General features: G+C 39.4%; 1 protein-coding gene across 1 annotated transcript in view; it reads right to left on the reverse strand.

The window, feature by feature from the left end:
- The window catches only part of LOC129113352 (disco-interacting protein 2 homolog C-like), a 165,466-nt gene that overhangs the window by 30,807 nt on the left and 118,584 nt on the right, over window positions 1-16,075 (reverse strand). Inside the window, 4 exon segments of the mRNA XM_054625592.1 lie at window positions 434-543; window positions 3,137-3,260; window positions 5,801-5,911; window positions 10,404-10,495. Of these exon segments, the coding sequence (XP_054481567.1) occupies window positions 434-543; window positions 3,137-3,260; window positions 5,801-5,911; window positions 10,404-10,495 (437 nt within the window).

Raw genomic sequence — 16,075 nt, forward strand, 5'->3', positions numbered from 1 at the left:
TCTGTCCCATGTCTGACAAATGAAGGAAGGACAACAAAAAGCACATTATTGGCTGCTATTAAAGTTATGAATCATGCTGAGACATTAAACAAAACAGAAAAAGACAGATTTCTTTGAGCCTCTGTAATTTCATCTGTCTGAGATGAAGGGAAGCCTCTGTTGAAATACAAAAAGGTCGTTTTTCAATCATCGCTGGACTTTCATCATTATGCTGTCGGCCTTTTTCAAATCAAGGAGACGTTTCACCTGCAACGGCGGCTTAAAGGAGCTTCGGGTGAAGACGAAATGACACCTTTGATCATCAGCGAGGTGGAGAAAACAGAGAAGCAACCACTCTGCTGCAGTGTGACTCAGATCCAAAACACATGCACAACCATCGACTTCCACTCACTAGACGGTAACGAGTGGAATCGAGCAGCCGGGCTGCGTTTACCTCGATGTAGGCCGTGTCCTGGTTGGCGTCCTTGATGTGTGGGAACCAGTCTCGGGGGGGTTTGGAGAGGTGTTTGGACTCCGTGACGAACCACAGCACCTTGGGCCAGCCTGGACACACAGGGTCACAAAACAAACATCCTCATGACTCCAATGTCTGGACAAAAAGATTCTGGTATGAATGTTGGTTGGGTTATTTTTTTATTTTAACATTCATAGGTTGATCTTTTTCTTCTTGGTTTACCTGCTGAACCTCATTTAGACTGGAACCAGGTTTTCCAATGCTAGGATGGGAGGATTTTGACTTTGATCAAACCTAAAGTTTGCTTCACATGAGTCAAAATCCAGTTTCTTATTTCCATAATGGCATGGGTATCTGTCAGTAAAAAAACGGACTATAATGTTTCTATGAATGTCTCCTGAAGTTATTAATTAGGAGACTGAAGGCTAGTGAATGTCACTTAATCAAAGATGGTTCTGCTGGTAAAGATGCATTACACTGAAAATAAAACACTAGTATATTGTTTTATTTAAGTTATTGTATATTCTCTCATATGTATGTTGTTTAAGTTAGTATTATTACATTATTTTACATTGATTTGATCATTTCTTGTGTGTTATTCATTCATATATCATTATTATTATTTAAATTATTATTATTATTATTATTAGCATCATTATAATTCAAAATTATTATTATTACTATTCAATTGTTTATATTATCATTGTTTGTCTTTCATTTCTATTTATTGAAGAACTTCGTAACCTTTGTTTTGAATTGTGCTATATTAATAAATTGTATTTTTATTATTATTATTATTATTATTATCATGATTATTATTATCATTATAATTATTATCATTATTATGATTATGATGATTATTTTCAGTATTATTGTGATTATTATTGTGATTAATACTATTAGTGTTCATATTGTTGTTGTTGTTATTATTAAATGTAACTCCTATTATATGTGTTGAGTTAACTGACTCAAACAACAGTTTCTGATATTTCTACATTAAATTTGATCATATTTGAATTCCATATCTTGACATCAGATAGCTGGAGGTTCCTGATTGGATGCCGTCCACGTTTCACTGAAAACAACTCTCAAGTAGTAGCACGTAGAGCTCCTACAAGTTTCCCTTCTTCCTCATAAACACTTCCATCATAACTGTGATGCATCGCTGAGTGTTCTCGGTGCAGAACACGAGCAGAACGCTGAGTGTGTGACGGCTCGTTAACGTCTGGATTAATGCTGCCGGTACACGAGACACAAGAAGTCTAAAGCCTGCTGATCAATAAGAGGAGCACTCCACCTTAATGACACACACACACACACACACACACACACACACACACACACACACACACACACACACACACACACACACACACACACACACACACACACACACACACACACACACACACACACACTCCTAGATCCATACTGAGTGGGAGCAGTAAATCTGGCGGCATCATGTTGCTATTTATACATCAATTACTGAAAAGCAAACAGTCGTTATTAATCAGGAGGATTCTCTCTCTCTGTTCAGTGCTAATGTCTCTCTATTCTCAATTCATCATGTCCTCTTTCTCTCCTCCCTTTGTCGGCTGCTTCCCCATCGATTTCATGAAACTGCCTCTCCCTCTCTCTCTGTTTCCACTCTCTCCTTCTCTCTCTCCCTCCCTCTCCCTCTCTCTCGCTCTTTCTCTCTTTTCACTCTCTCCCTCTCTCCTTGTTTCTCACTCTTTCTCCTCCCTCTCTCTCTCTCTCTCTCTCTCTCTCTCCATCATCCATTACTCGGCCTTGCTGTCTGCTCTAATCAGTCTGTCTATTCATCCCGCTGACAGACAGGAAAGCTTTGCTGAAACCAGATATGCTTTGACCTCTGAACTCTTTGTGTTTTTGTCACATGTGCTCAGTGGTCATATTGACAGTTTCCAGTCCCCCAAATCACAACTTATAAACTGCCCAGTTCAATAAAAATACAGTTTGAATCATAACCTCGCCTGAAACCCGCGTGAAAACACATCAAACGCACACAAAACATCACATCTGGATCAAATAGCAGATAATGTCAACGATGATGACCTTAAACAGGCCCTATTATGTTATTTTTCCGGGTGCATATTTTTATCTCAAGTTACAGTTACAACATGTTTTCATGCGTTAATGCTCATAATCCTGTTTTTCTCATCCTGGCTGTCCTGCAGCACCTCTTCTCACCCTCTCTCTGAAACGCTCCGTTGTAGCGCTGGCTCCTCCCTCCAGAAAGCAAAGTCTGCTCTGATTGGTCAGCTAGCCCGCTCTGCTGTGATTGGTCAACGTTTCACATTTCAAAAAAGCTTCAGCTCCGTCTCTCTCTTTTGTTGTTTGAGGGCAAAACTAGCCGGAAGGAGTTTTCTCGTCACTTCCGTAACATTGTGACCTCATAAAGTTACACTATGACCTCATTAAGTTACATTGTGACCTCATTAAGTTACAGAAGTGAAGGAGAGAATTCAATGGAGCCGTTTCAGAAGCTCAGGAGCTTCTGAGGGGGAGGGTAACTCCTTTTAGGCGTGGACTTCAGGTTTTACACTCTGCTGACCTTTTACATGTACAAAAAAAAATATATAACACACTAAAGAAGAGGGAACAAGTGGGAAAGCATAATAGGGCCACTTTAAGGTCTGTGCACAGGTGTGTGTTTGAGACCTTTGAACTGTGGGATCTCTCCGGTGGGACTCTTGGGTAACCCTTTGTGACAGGCGTCGCTGGTCAGAGCCACCGTCACTCCACAGCTCCCCAACAGGAACCCGATCTGCTGACTGCCGGCGTCCTGGACGGAGACAGAGACATAAAAAACGTGATTAATCATGTGAATTGGATTCTGATAAATCAATTACTGCGTCTTTGTCCTGCTCAGCTCCTCTTCTCTGTGCAGTTGTAAAGTGAGAGGTGGGTTAGTCCTGTTTGAATCATCTGTTTTAGAATCTATCTGGTTCTTGTTGCAGTTCAAGGAACAAGCCTGTGGACAGGAGGGAAGTCAACTACAACTCCCAAGGTTCATTTCAGTTCCAAACATCCAATCACTGAGCCTGCTTCCTATGTAAGATTCTGATTGGAAAATATGTTGCAGCTTTTTGGTGGCAGACACTTTTACTTTCTTAAACAGAAAGAATCTGAAAGTAGGGCTCAACACAAAAAGTCGTTGAAAGGCTGACAACAAGGCATTGGCTTTTGGTTGCCAAAACTGAAAATATGGTTTTCATTTTTTAGTCACCACGGATGCCTGTGTGCATGCAAATACGCGCCAACAAACGAGGCGTGTTATCATATGCAGCATTTTCTGGTTCTGACTTTAACAGCAGTATTTAAATATGACTAATGTGACAAACATAAAAAAAACATTAGCGGCGCCCATTTTTATTATTTTCTGTCCTTATTTCTATGTCTTTATTGTGTTGAAAAGAGGTCGCCATCAAGGGCCACAAATTGGTTGCCAAATTCTCCAAATGGTCGCCAATGGATACCTGGCAACAATTACTGTTGAGCCTTGGAAAAGTGACCCATGTATATTAAATAGTATCCAACCTGTTTAAGTTTAATTTTCACTTCAGATGACCACTTTATATGGTCCATATACACCATTTAATACAAGTAAATGCCAATATACCTGTAATCTAAAAAACACTCGTGCAAGGTTATTCTATCTTGTTTATAGAAATGAGATTCTGTTCCTGTAAACTCATCAGGGGGTCAGAGGTAAGATGACTTTCTTATCATTCAGCTGCAGCTCCACAAGTCAGTTAGAAATGTAACAAGATGCAAAACAGGAAGTTACGTTTCTACTACATTCATATTGTATCTAACACTAAAAAAACATCTCACTAAATGAACTGTAAACACAACACACTTTGTTTATCAAAACCCATGTTTCATAACAGTGAAATACGATGCCTTTTAGACTAATCTGCCATATAGTTTATTACAGTTAATTTCTCCTGCTCTTCTCAAACATCCATATTAACTGTCCATGTTTTTCTCCAGTATAGTCAAATGAAAACACGTCATTTTTAATCCAAAACATATGAGACTGTGAGAGAGGAATTCGTCTCTGTGTGGCCAGGAGTTCTGTGGGTTATGAATTAAAATGACTTCATGGAGCATGTGGATGTTGCTTAATACATGAAAGTCTGAGTTGATAGTTAGAGCAGCTGATTTGGGGATTTGAAAAGACAGTTTGATTTCATGAAAGCTTTGTTTGACAGCATTTTAAATTATTATATTTCTGTTTTTATTGCTGACAATATTTAAGATAGTCGATGGTATGAATTTAACGAAAACAATCGGGGTCCAACTACAGAGATAAAGCCTTTAGTAACAGTTGTAAAATATGTTTAAGAATGTTTTAACGTTAACAGCAGATAAAACATGAGGTTGAATTTTTTGGGTGGAAGAAAACAACTGCTTTGGACAAACCAGAAACATTGAAAAATACCTTGACAAAGCAACACTGGGACCTCCACTGACACACACACACACACACACACACACACACACACACACACACACACACACACACACACACACACACACACACACACACACACACACACACACACACACACACACACACACTCTTTGGCCGATCCAAACTATGACTCAAACAAAGCTACAACAACAACAGCAGAGACGAGTCTTCAGAGACATTTGGCTTTGATTACACCTCAGCAGAGCTCAGTGTGTGACTCACCAATGATGACTCCTGTTTTTTTTAAACTGTATATATATATATATATATATATATATATATATATATATATATATATATATAGTACATAGATGTATTGTATTTATACATATATACATACATATACATTTATATATACACATATACATACATATACATACATACACACATATACATACATACATACATACATACATACATACATACATACATACACATTTATATATACAAATGTATATAAATATACATATACAAATGTATATACATATACATATATATATATAAAAATATATACATACATATATATATAAAAATATATATACATACATATATATACACACACACATATATATATATATATATATATATATATATATATATATATATATATATATATAAATACAATACATACACAAATGAGGCATTATCTAATGGAAACTTTGGGGGAATTTAGAAGAGATCTACAGACGTAGATAGGCAAAGTAGTAAAATAAAAACATAAATGTGCATTTTGGATGTTTTATTTCCACTAGTCTGAAAAAAGAAATGTTATGGAAGCAAAATAGAAAATAAATTATGATTAGATACAAATGATTCATCCGTTTAATCGCTCACTGAAAGCTTACCTTTCTAGACAGCGGTACTTCTATTGGCACAGGGACGACTTCGGCCAGCAGGCAGCCGTAAAACGCCGTCATGAAGGCAGCAGGGTCGTTGTTTGGGAAGACCAGCGCCACCTACAGGCCAGAGGGAGAACAGGGGAGACCGGTTACTGACTTGGCCGTATCTCTGCCTTCTTAGCCTGAAATTGTATTTAACATGTACAGATGTGTGATGAATGAAAGGAAAACAATGTTTTTTTCTCTACATACTTATTGTATTAATGTACATGGAGAGTCAGCGTGACGAAAAAAATGTATTTATTGCAAGGAAGGATTTCCTTTAGCAGGTTTTAGCGCCTAAAGACCCTTTTACAGCTGACTTATTCAAACATATGCATTGCAACTAAAGTGGTGTTTTGCTCCAGCCATCCAGACGAGTTATCAAGCTTTAAACGTTGAATTAAAACTGTTACCAGCATCATGATGTCTGGTTGTTGCATGTTTGGTTGTCAGAGTCAATATTCCAACAGCTGCTCAAGTTCTGCAGGATTCAGACAGGGTCAAGAGTGTTTTAGTGTAACAAGTGACCGTGTTAACTGGTTGCTTGGTAGAAACAAGACACTAAACATAGATGATTATGTATTGAAGGCTTATACGAGCTGTTTTCAACTGCTGCTGTCACTACGAGGAACCACGGACGCATTCGGCTGAGAGCCACCAGTCAACACAGTCACTTGTTAAACAGTGACACTGGTGGCTTTTATTGCTGCGAACTATTACCCTTGTTGACAACCACTTGACTGTTTGAAGCTCCATTTTAAAATGGAATAAATTCAAACCTCTGAGTCTTCTGTACATGAACACAGATAACCAAGTTGCATCATCGAGTGAAACTAAGTGTGCACACTTATGTAGGTCTTCATCATCGTTTACGAACTATAAAAGGGTCTATACCCCAGAAACAGCAAATGCTAAGAGTAACTACAGCGGTAAAAAAGTGGGAAACTGCAAAACATTCAACACTCAAAGATTAAATGTGTTTGACGCCTTCGACCCAAAACATTCCCAGAATAAACTCTACAAAATAAAGTTCATTATGTTCTGTTTTTTGTTGACATTATCATGAGTGGATTCAGCTCTTTGGTCGTTTTCGGTTGACAATGGTAACAATTTAAATTTCTATTGTTCATTCTGTACATTTTAATTTATTCCACTTGGTGGTGAATCATCCGTAGATCACATAGAAGCTCATCTGAAACTCATTTCCTGTAAAGCAGGTTTCTATCTGCCATCTTTCAACCCTGGGACTTAAACAAAACACCCAGCATCCAACATGTTTCTACAACGACGTCACTCACAGAGGAGCCTTTATCTGCTGCTCGGCCATGTTGGATCCAGTTTGGCTCCAGTTGCATGTTGTGATGATAACGGTGAACCCCCGGCTTAAGTGCTGTTTAATAGCTTCCATATACAGTAGTGGGCTGGATGTGTGTGTGGGGGTTTGAAGCTCTAGGCTAAGTGCACCTGAGCGAATGAAAGCAGTGTAATGGTGCTTTAACTGGACTAATGTTGAGCAGCTCTCAATGGAGCCGTTCATGTTTCATCAGTGGATGATACCAGAGAGAGGAGAAGTACATGTCATACTGTATAAACACTCCACAAAGGGATAGTCTGTTGTTGCGGTTTTGGTGTCTTGGTTAATTGATTTTCACCAATTTTTTTATGACACTTTGAGCCAAAAATGTTGATGGTAGTTACAGATATAACCATAGCGCTATGATCTTTAGCGAAGCCAACAGTTTAATACCGACAGCATTCATTTACAAACACCTGGTCTGGTTTAACTGTATGGTTAGTAAAAGTTATTTCACACCTTCTAGTAGATAGAAATTCTGATATAAAGCCAAAGGAAGTAGAGGTGATGGGGAGTCGGCACTTTTAATGTATTTTCTTTTTTCTGACACATGACACCCAACTTCTCCTGTCACCCATGATATCTTTGTTTTATAATATGTTTTATAATATGTACCAACAGTTTTGGAGGACACTGATTACAAACAAAAGAAACACAGAAAAGGAAATAAAGGTCAGAAAAGGCTTCTAATTATCTGATTTATTTAAGAATAGAAAAAATGGTTAAAAAGTACAACTTAAAAAATCTAATTTAAATGTCCTATTTTTTAGAATACACTATTTGTATTCGAAATAACACAAATGCATGAATAGATTTACACCTCAAATAACCAAATAGCAATTTTGTGCGCCCCTTTTTCTTCTGTAACTGTTTATAATGGTTTTCATGGATTATGTAGAGTTGGAAAAATGTAATTTTTTGTCTGCCTTTGGGAACATTACCATGACCCCCATATATTTCATTAAAACCACTAAGGAGTATTCTACTTGACATAAAAATGAAAAATTTAAACAAACCTGCAATCATCTGCCTTTAAATTCAAACATTTCTTGGTTCTGAAAGTCACATGCACAAACGTCACCAGACTCATTTCCCTGAAATTGTTTTTCCACATAAAATGACAACCTCTAACTCATAAAATAAGTGTTTCCGTATCATTCCTTAGAGTACTTAAATCTCCTCAGCCCTTTAAACACTCCCCGTCAAAATAAAACAACAACACTGTAATTTCTCTGCATGCAACTTATTATAAAACCATAAAACTGTGAAAAAAGACCAGTCTGTCTTTTTCACACTGAGCTGGAAGCCAAAATGAGTTGTGCAGTGATTAAAACACACACCCTTCCGCCTGAGATGCGTAAAATAAATACCCTCACACTCGGGCATCGTGCCGGTTTTGACTTAGTCGCCAACGGAGCGTTAAAATGGAGCTTAAAATAAAGATGAAAGAGAGACAAGAAGAAGGCGAACAGAGACGCTGGTGGTGTCACATGGCAGCAGGCACATGTGGGACTGTTACTGAACCTTTCTTTTTCCACTTCAGTGCGATCGTCTGTTCATGTGTGGAGGCGTTGCGGTTAAAGAGGCCCTGAGTGTGATGTGATGATTATAATGACAAGAAAGGATGGAAGGACTACACACACGTGTCCGTTTTTAAAACACTGCGTAATGACCGGTCTGTCGAGGATTTGTTTTGGACGGTACCCAAAGAATCTTGAGAGGTGATGTAAGTGAAATGGTTGGTTTTTTTAACTTGGCTGCTCTGTGATGTTTTATTACCAAAAGAAACCAAAGAGACAACAGAGGAAAATAAAAAAAAAAGTCTGTTGACTCTTAAAACAAATTAACAATAATGACCTCTCAGTGGAATCGAGCCTGGCAGATAGTTTGGTTTTGTTTGCCCCAACACTTCCACAATGAGTAATGGTACTGATGACGGAATTGAATTTTGGTTGTGCTGCTGAAAACATTTAGAAATTACATTTGAAAAATGTATATATCTCATTCAAACCACGTTCTGTAAACTGTAAATATGTGGGTCTGTGGATGACCCATAGTAAATGCCTTTAAACAGCAGGGGCGTAACGAATAAACGACAAGAAAATGCTAAATAATTGCCTGCGGATATCATTAATCTAGGGCTTTTATTGTGAAAGGTAGGAGCAGAAAGAGTGGATCTGGACTGCGCTGCCTTTGTCAAGGTTGAAAGGAGAAATAAAGTTTGCCGTCTTGGTTCGGACTACGGAGCCTCTTTGTTGTTGTTTCATAAATATAGATGTAACTCAACCGGTTCAACATAAAGTGATTTGTTGTGATATTCGTGGTGCGAAAGTTCATAAAAATCAAGCTTTTTCCTGTTTTTTCAGCCTGTATCTTCACTGTCAGGATTTTGACACTTGGAGCCACCACTTTGATCTTCATGGCGTCCCTTCAGCAACCTATGGATGACGTCAAGGAGACTACATCCATATTTCAAACACTCAAGGGGCCTCAGGTTAGGATGTCACTCCAAACTATTTTCGTTTCTCTTCCTCTCTGGTTCCTTTCAACCCAGACCATCATCACTGACTTTTTTTTTGTATGCCATGTTCTGCTTTTTGACCTTATTCAAAAAAAAGACAATATTCCTAATAAGCTGTTAACATGGCTAATAAAAAAAGGAATATTTCCATTTAAGAGCAGCCGAGTATACTTCGATTGACATAAAGACGACCCCATGCTGCATCCTCATCACCAGTGAATCCCTAACATGTTGTCTAGTGGAAGGTCAGGAGGCGCTCATGACATGTTGCTCCTTTGCATCAAAATGTTTTTTCAAAGTTATCCAGCTGTGGAGGAATTGTTGGACCGTGTGAAAAAAGACTCTGGAAAAGTTTGGCTTTGAGATATTTGTTCATATCCCAAAACTTGCTGATATCCAACTACTTCATAATGTTTTAAAGTATGTGTGCTGTTCCTTCTTTTGCTTTTGGGCATGCATCTCTACTAAAAGCTTTGCAAACTATTGGATAATTGGTTGGTGCTGGTTGTAAACAGGAAAGAGGCCAAGTGTCAAAAAGTGCCATAAAAATCCCTTTTGAGACACATATTCATAATATGCTGTATTCAAGTCCAAAGAATGCCCTTAAACCTGAATAATATCAACATATCACACATGTTTGTATCAGAAAATGCTCCATTTGGAATCTGGCCTAATTCAGAATATCTACTTACCCGGTCTCCAGGTCTGACCAGTGGTTCCTGTTTGGTTCCCAGTTTGTGCAGCAGGTTGAAGGCCACCTTCACACTTCTGGACCAGAGTTTTCCTGAAGGGCAGATGATGGGAATCATTATTATGAAACCATAGAAAGCGCACAGGGAGGTAACAGGAAACCACAGTGTTCTCCGTGGACGGTTAGACATGACCGATAAATGTGACAAAGCGAGCAGTCTTTGGTGGAACAAAGGATGACATCATGAGTCGCCCATATGCAAGAGATTACCGCGCTGACATGACAAGTTAAAAGACATTATTGTACCTCGCGGGTGGACTGGTATGGAGATGATCACACAGATTTCATAACCAAACCTTCTCTCATGACTGAGGAGTAATTGGATCCATGTACAGTGATACTTTACGCACAGAGACACGACCACAGCACATCAGAGGAAGTCATAGAGGCCACATCCGTATATAATTACAGCGATAAAGGGATGTTTTTGGCGTCTGGAAGAACGTCTTTAGTTTTAATGTCAGTGCTCACGATACTTTAGGCAACATGAACCCTTCACCTCTTTTCAAAAGAATGAATTATTGTTGTGTTTTTAGAAATAACTGCTGCTTTTAATTTCACTAAATATATAATATTATCTAATCTTCCTGCTCAGTTTCATTTTTCCCACCAGGCGTAGTTGGCTCTGTTCATTAATGCAGTGACTCACAACAATAGAATCAATTTCCATCCTTTGCTGTTTTTTGTTTTTTTCTCCCCTAATTCAGACTGGCAGACGCAGATATTATGCATGAGCAATCGGGCGTGAGTTCCTCATTGTTTTTCGCACTAAATTAAGTTTTTCTGATGTTTGTCAGAGCTAATGAATAGAAGAAAAGGAGAGCGTCTGGATCCCTGGAGGAAAAATGAGTTAAGACAGTGAGGAGAGAGGCAGAGAAACACTGACTGAGTTACAGGTGGTGTGAGTACAGGTTAATAAAAAAATGGAAGAAAGGATGGAATTTAATAATTAATTCAGGATAAAGGGTGTCTTCCAGGAGCATGAAGTGGATTTTTCCATTTAGACTTCATTAGAGAGCTCAAGTTGGTCAAGTTCAAGTTGGTTACTCATCATCTTAAAATGTAGATCACGTCTACATTTGGTCGTGACGGGAACACCTTCAGTGGAGTTGTTTATGTGCAAAGTTTTGGGACACGAGTTAAGCTTTAAGCAGTATTCATTTATTTTCATTTTGGCCACTTGGGGTTGGTTCAAAAATATTGTAAACAAAAACAAATGACATATTATCATGTTGTTTTTATATTTGGGGATACAATTCTTTAAGCTTTTTTCCTTGTGATTTTAACTTGTCACCCTTTAAAGCAAAGACATTTTCCATTTTCAGATTACTTCATTCGAATATTTATTTAGAGGCCAGAAAAGCTTCAACTCTCCAGTATTTTACCACGACAAAAAAAGCAAAGATTGGAGATTTGAAAAGCAGAAAACATAACTTGTGACCCTCAGATTTATCTTGCGACCCCTTTGGAGTCGTCCCGACTCTCTGATTGTGAATCAGTGCTCTGCAGGTTACTAATCAGGAGAAACGTTCCCACTGATGAGTATCAGGACAGTGCTAAAAAACACCTTTCAAATGAACAGATGTCCATTTATTGCAGAAAACTATTTGTTTCTGTAGCTGTGGAAACTAGTGCCGTCAGTTTTGGGATGAGGATGCCCACTTCAAGGGCACTCCAGCAGTAATGGTGGGCACCCTGGAGGAGACAACCAGCCATCCTCCATCTGGAGAAAAAAAACACATGTTCAACAATCAGAGGAGAGGATTCCTGCTAGGATGTTAGGAAGCATCTCTCTCCCGCTGAACTCCGAATCAGAGAGCTGCAGATGTAATCAGAGGGTTTCTGCTTTTCTTTTTAGGATGACATTACTCAACCACCAAACAAGAGGCTCATCCAGCGGCCTTTTATTCTCCAAAACCGAGGAGGAGAAGCAGGAAACGGCCCAATCATCCGGTTTGATTTAATTGGAAAGGAGTCCTTTTGTTCTGAAAATTAGATGTTGGCCGTTTGAGAGCAGCAGCTTCTCTCAGAAAATGAGTCCAAGAACAAAAGTGCTTCATGCTGAGAGACAGCAGGTCAGACACAGCCCTTGTTTGACAAAAGAACAACATGACATCTCTGCACTTGGAGGATATTTGAGACGTTATGTAACAAATTTCAACTGGTGTTTTGTTTTTGGTAGCAACCTGTCAATCACTGTGTAGCCCCGCCCTAAAGCATCCCCTGCTTTATGGTCTGTTTGACTCTAAATGGAGCATCATTTACTAAATGAACATCATGCTGTATTGAAGAAGACTTGAAACTAGAGATTGAGACCATAAACTCATGTTTACAATGTTTACTGAGGGAATAAATCAAGAGAGAAGTAGAGTCATTTTCTCATAGACTTCTATACAACCAGAGGAGTCGCCCCCTGCTGGACAGTAGAGAGAATGCAAGCTTTAAGACACTTCCACATCGGCTTCACTCGGTAGAAACTGAAGTTGCCGCCTGGTCAAGAAGCTGCAGATGAGGTGGACTATCGTGACTCTTATATGATGTAAACTAAACCGTATATTGACGATAGTTTGTCAGTAAACCCGATCCTCGAAAGTTTATCGAGGGTGACGAAGTTATTTTCTATTTCTAAAACAGGATTTGAAGTTTATAGAAAAACAAAAAAGAGCACACAAAGGATAACCAAAGAAAGAGTTCAAAACACAACACACAGAACTTCAAAGCTTTATGCGGCGAATGGAAATCCAAGCGTCGCCATCGATTACGTGATCTGTTCTCACGAGGATCAAAGCTCCCGGAGACACTCGACCTCAACCTTTTTTTCTTTTGAACAACACTTTCTCTCCTGCAATTTACAGGCGGTTGTCTGCAGTGCAGCGTGGCGAGGGTTGAGTTTGAGGACAGCGGGAGAATTTGGTATCACGAATTCTCTGTGTTCTCCAGAGGGGGAGGGAGGTGGGGTGTGGGGGGGGAGACGACGACTCGACAGGAAGAAAACAAAACAAGTTTGTCCTTGTCGGCCGACATCAAAGGGAAAGACACCACAGGAATAAAAGATAAAGGAAGGTAGAGATTTAGATTCAGCACTGCACACACACACACACACACACACACACACACACACACACACACACGCTGCCTCACCATATCGAGGTCTCTCTGGTGGCGGACTCCGGAGTGCTAGTTGAAGACATTTCACAGTCTGGTGAGCACACATCGCCTCATCATCGGCTGCAAGCTCACTGCTCACAAACCACACACACAACACACACACACACACACACACACACACACACACACACACACACACACACACACACACACACACACACACACACACACACACACACACACACACACACACACACACACACACACACTGTACGCCGGTTTGAAGAGTCTGGGTTAATGATTGTGTGTATGTGGGTGGGGGTGTGTGTGTGTGTATGTGTGTGTGTGTGTGTGTGTGTGTGTGTGTGTGTGTGTGTGTGTGTAAAAAAACAGATGTGGGAATCACTTTGCAAGTACTGTACTTCAAATACGACACTAGTTTTAGATCATTTCTACGTTTCCTCCACTGTGTCGCAGAAGGAAATCTTGTGATTTTTCCTACAATAACATGCCGGCTGGAGATACTGAGGTAAAAGCGACAACTTGAAGCTCATTTTTACACATTTCAGTAATAAAAACTCATTTAATTCACATTTATCTTTATATCAACGAGCCAATGTTTAAAAAGCATCATGAGAAATACTCCCTTTCTTATTTGATTTCGTCATATTTGTTTCCTTTCATTCTGTTTTCCTTCATTCTTTCCTTTTCATTTATTCCTTCTTTATTTTTCTGTCCTGTTACTCTTTCTTTTCCAGACTTCTCTACTCTTTCCTTTTTACTTCCTTTTACCTTTTTCACTACTTCCTTCCTCACTTTCCTGTTTTTCTTTCCTACGTTCTTTAATCTTCTTCTTCTTCTTCTCTAACTTACTGAACATCAAAAATCCTTAAAACTGGCCCACAAAACATTGAATCAACAGCTCTATTCCTAAAAGATAAAAACTGTGACTACAGCCTCACGGTTGTTTGCCTCCGCCAACCAGTCATGTTGCAGTTTACATCCATGTCTGTCAAAACTATCATCACTTCATCATTTTATACTATTAGACATTTGTGTGAAAGTATTGACTTATGGACAAAAAAACGTGTTTTGTGAGGTCAGAGGGACTTCTGGCCACTAAATTAAATCTGTGAGTCCTTAGAAATCACATCCAGGAGAACGGACCGGACCGGACCGGACGGACGGACGAAACACCAGAGCCAGCTCCAACTGATCAACGTATCCCCATACAACGGTTAGTAAGATATTCGTATTTCCTAATTTTTCAAAAGTTTTCCTACAAAGGTCCAGCAACGAGTGTCAAGTTTGGCTCTTACACAGCTACGGTCTTTTCAAAATAAACTTCAGTCTTCACAGGAAACTACTTAGTTAAGTTTAGGCAACAAAATGACTTAGTTAGGTTTAGAAAAAGATCGTAGTTTGGGTTCAAATAACTATGGAATAAATCAACATTGACTTTTGGGCCTCCAGGGTCGAACACTGTTTTTTTTTTTTTTAACCCATCCACCGGCACTCCAACCTTTCTGTCTTCATTCTTCTTGGTTCACGATTAAGTGGATAACATACCAAATGATCTTGTAGGATTACCTTCAAAATTACCATGCATTAGTTATCGTTGGTTTAACAGCCTGAACTGGTTGATTAAAACTGTGAAATAAGGCTGAAAGTTTGGAAAAAAGCCGGCGAATGGACCTTTGATTTGAGATGATGAACGTCCATACTCAAGTATTTTTCTCTGTCATTCTTTGACATGCTGTAGTCTTAACATGTGCATTAACGCGTGTTCACTGTGACTGTGTGTGCTGTCTGGCGTCACTTCATTCTCTCTGCTGTGCAGCGAGGAGCTCCGGCTCTATATTAACGAGGACCTGAGCGAAGAAAGCTCTGCTCACTGCGGCTAAATCTCTTTGCACCCTCAGGACCCCGAAGCCATTTTCCCCGCCGACGTTTGGGGAGATGGATAACTCGGATCGGCAGCCGAATAAAGGAGTTTGTTTTAATACGAGTGTCGACTAAAACCGTGAAGCGTTGGAGGGGGGGTTAAGACGTGACGAGACGGGGACTGCAGGCCAGACGGATGATACCTGTGTGTTTCTTATTACCTGCTGTGTTGTTTTCTCACTTCTGGCTGCTTAAAAAAAAACATGTTTTTCTCAACATTTACTTTGTTTTCTGGTGTAGGAATGTAAGTCCAGTGTCAGATTCAACCTGCTGATAGCCACAACACCAGACAGCTGTGTCTCTAACTATCAAATGAAAGGGGATGATTGCTGTGTTTGAGTTTTCAAAGAAGCACAGATACGTCACAGGCTTTAGAGAGATATCCACCAGGTTAAATATCTGGACCTGTCTGCAAGTTTAAGTCCTGTATATTGAAAATTGCCTTGACCGGCATGCCAGCAGTGAATGCCTAAAGACAACGAGAGGGCCAGATTTGGGGTGAGGGAATTGTCATGGGGGAGAAGTCTTAACACCTGAAACAAAATCATCAACAAGCATGGC

This window comes from Anoplopoma fimbria, chromosome 3 (assembly GCF_027596085.1).
Source record: "Anoplopoma fimbria isolate UVic2021 breed Golden Eagle Sablefish chromosome 3, Afim_UVic_2022, whole genome shotgun sequence".
Taxonomy (NCBI): domain Eukaryota; kingdom Metazoa; phylum Chordata; class Actinopteri; order Perciformes; family Anoplopomatidae; genus Anoplopoma; species Anoplopoma fimbria.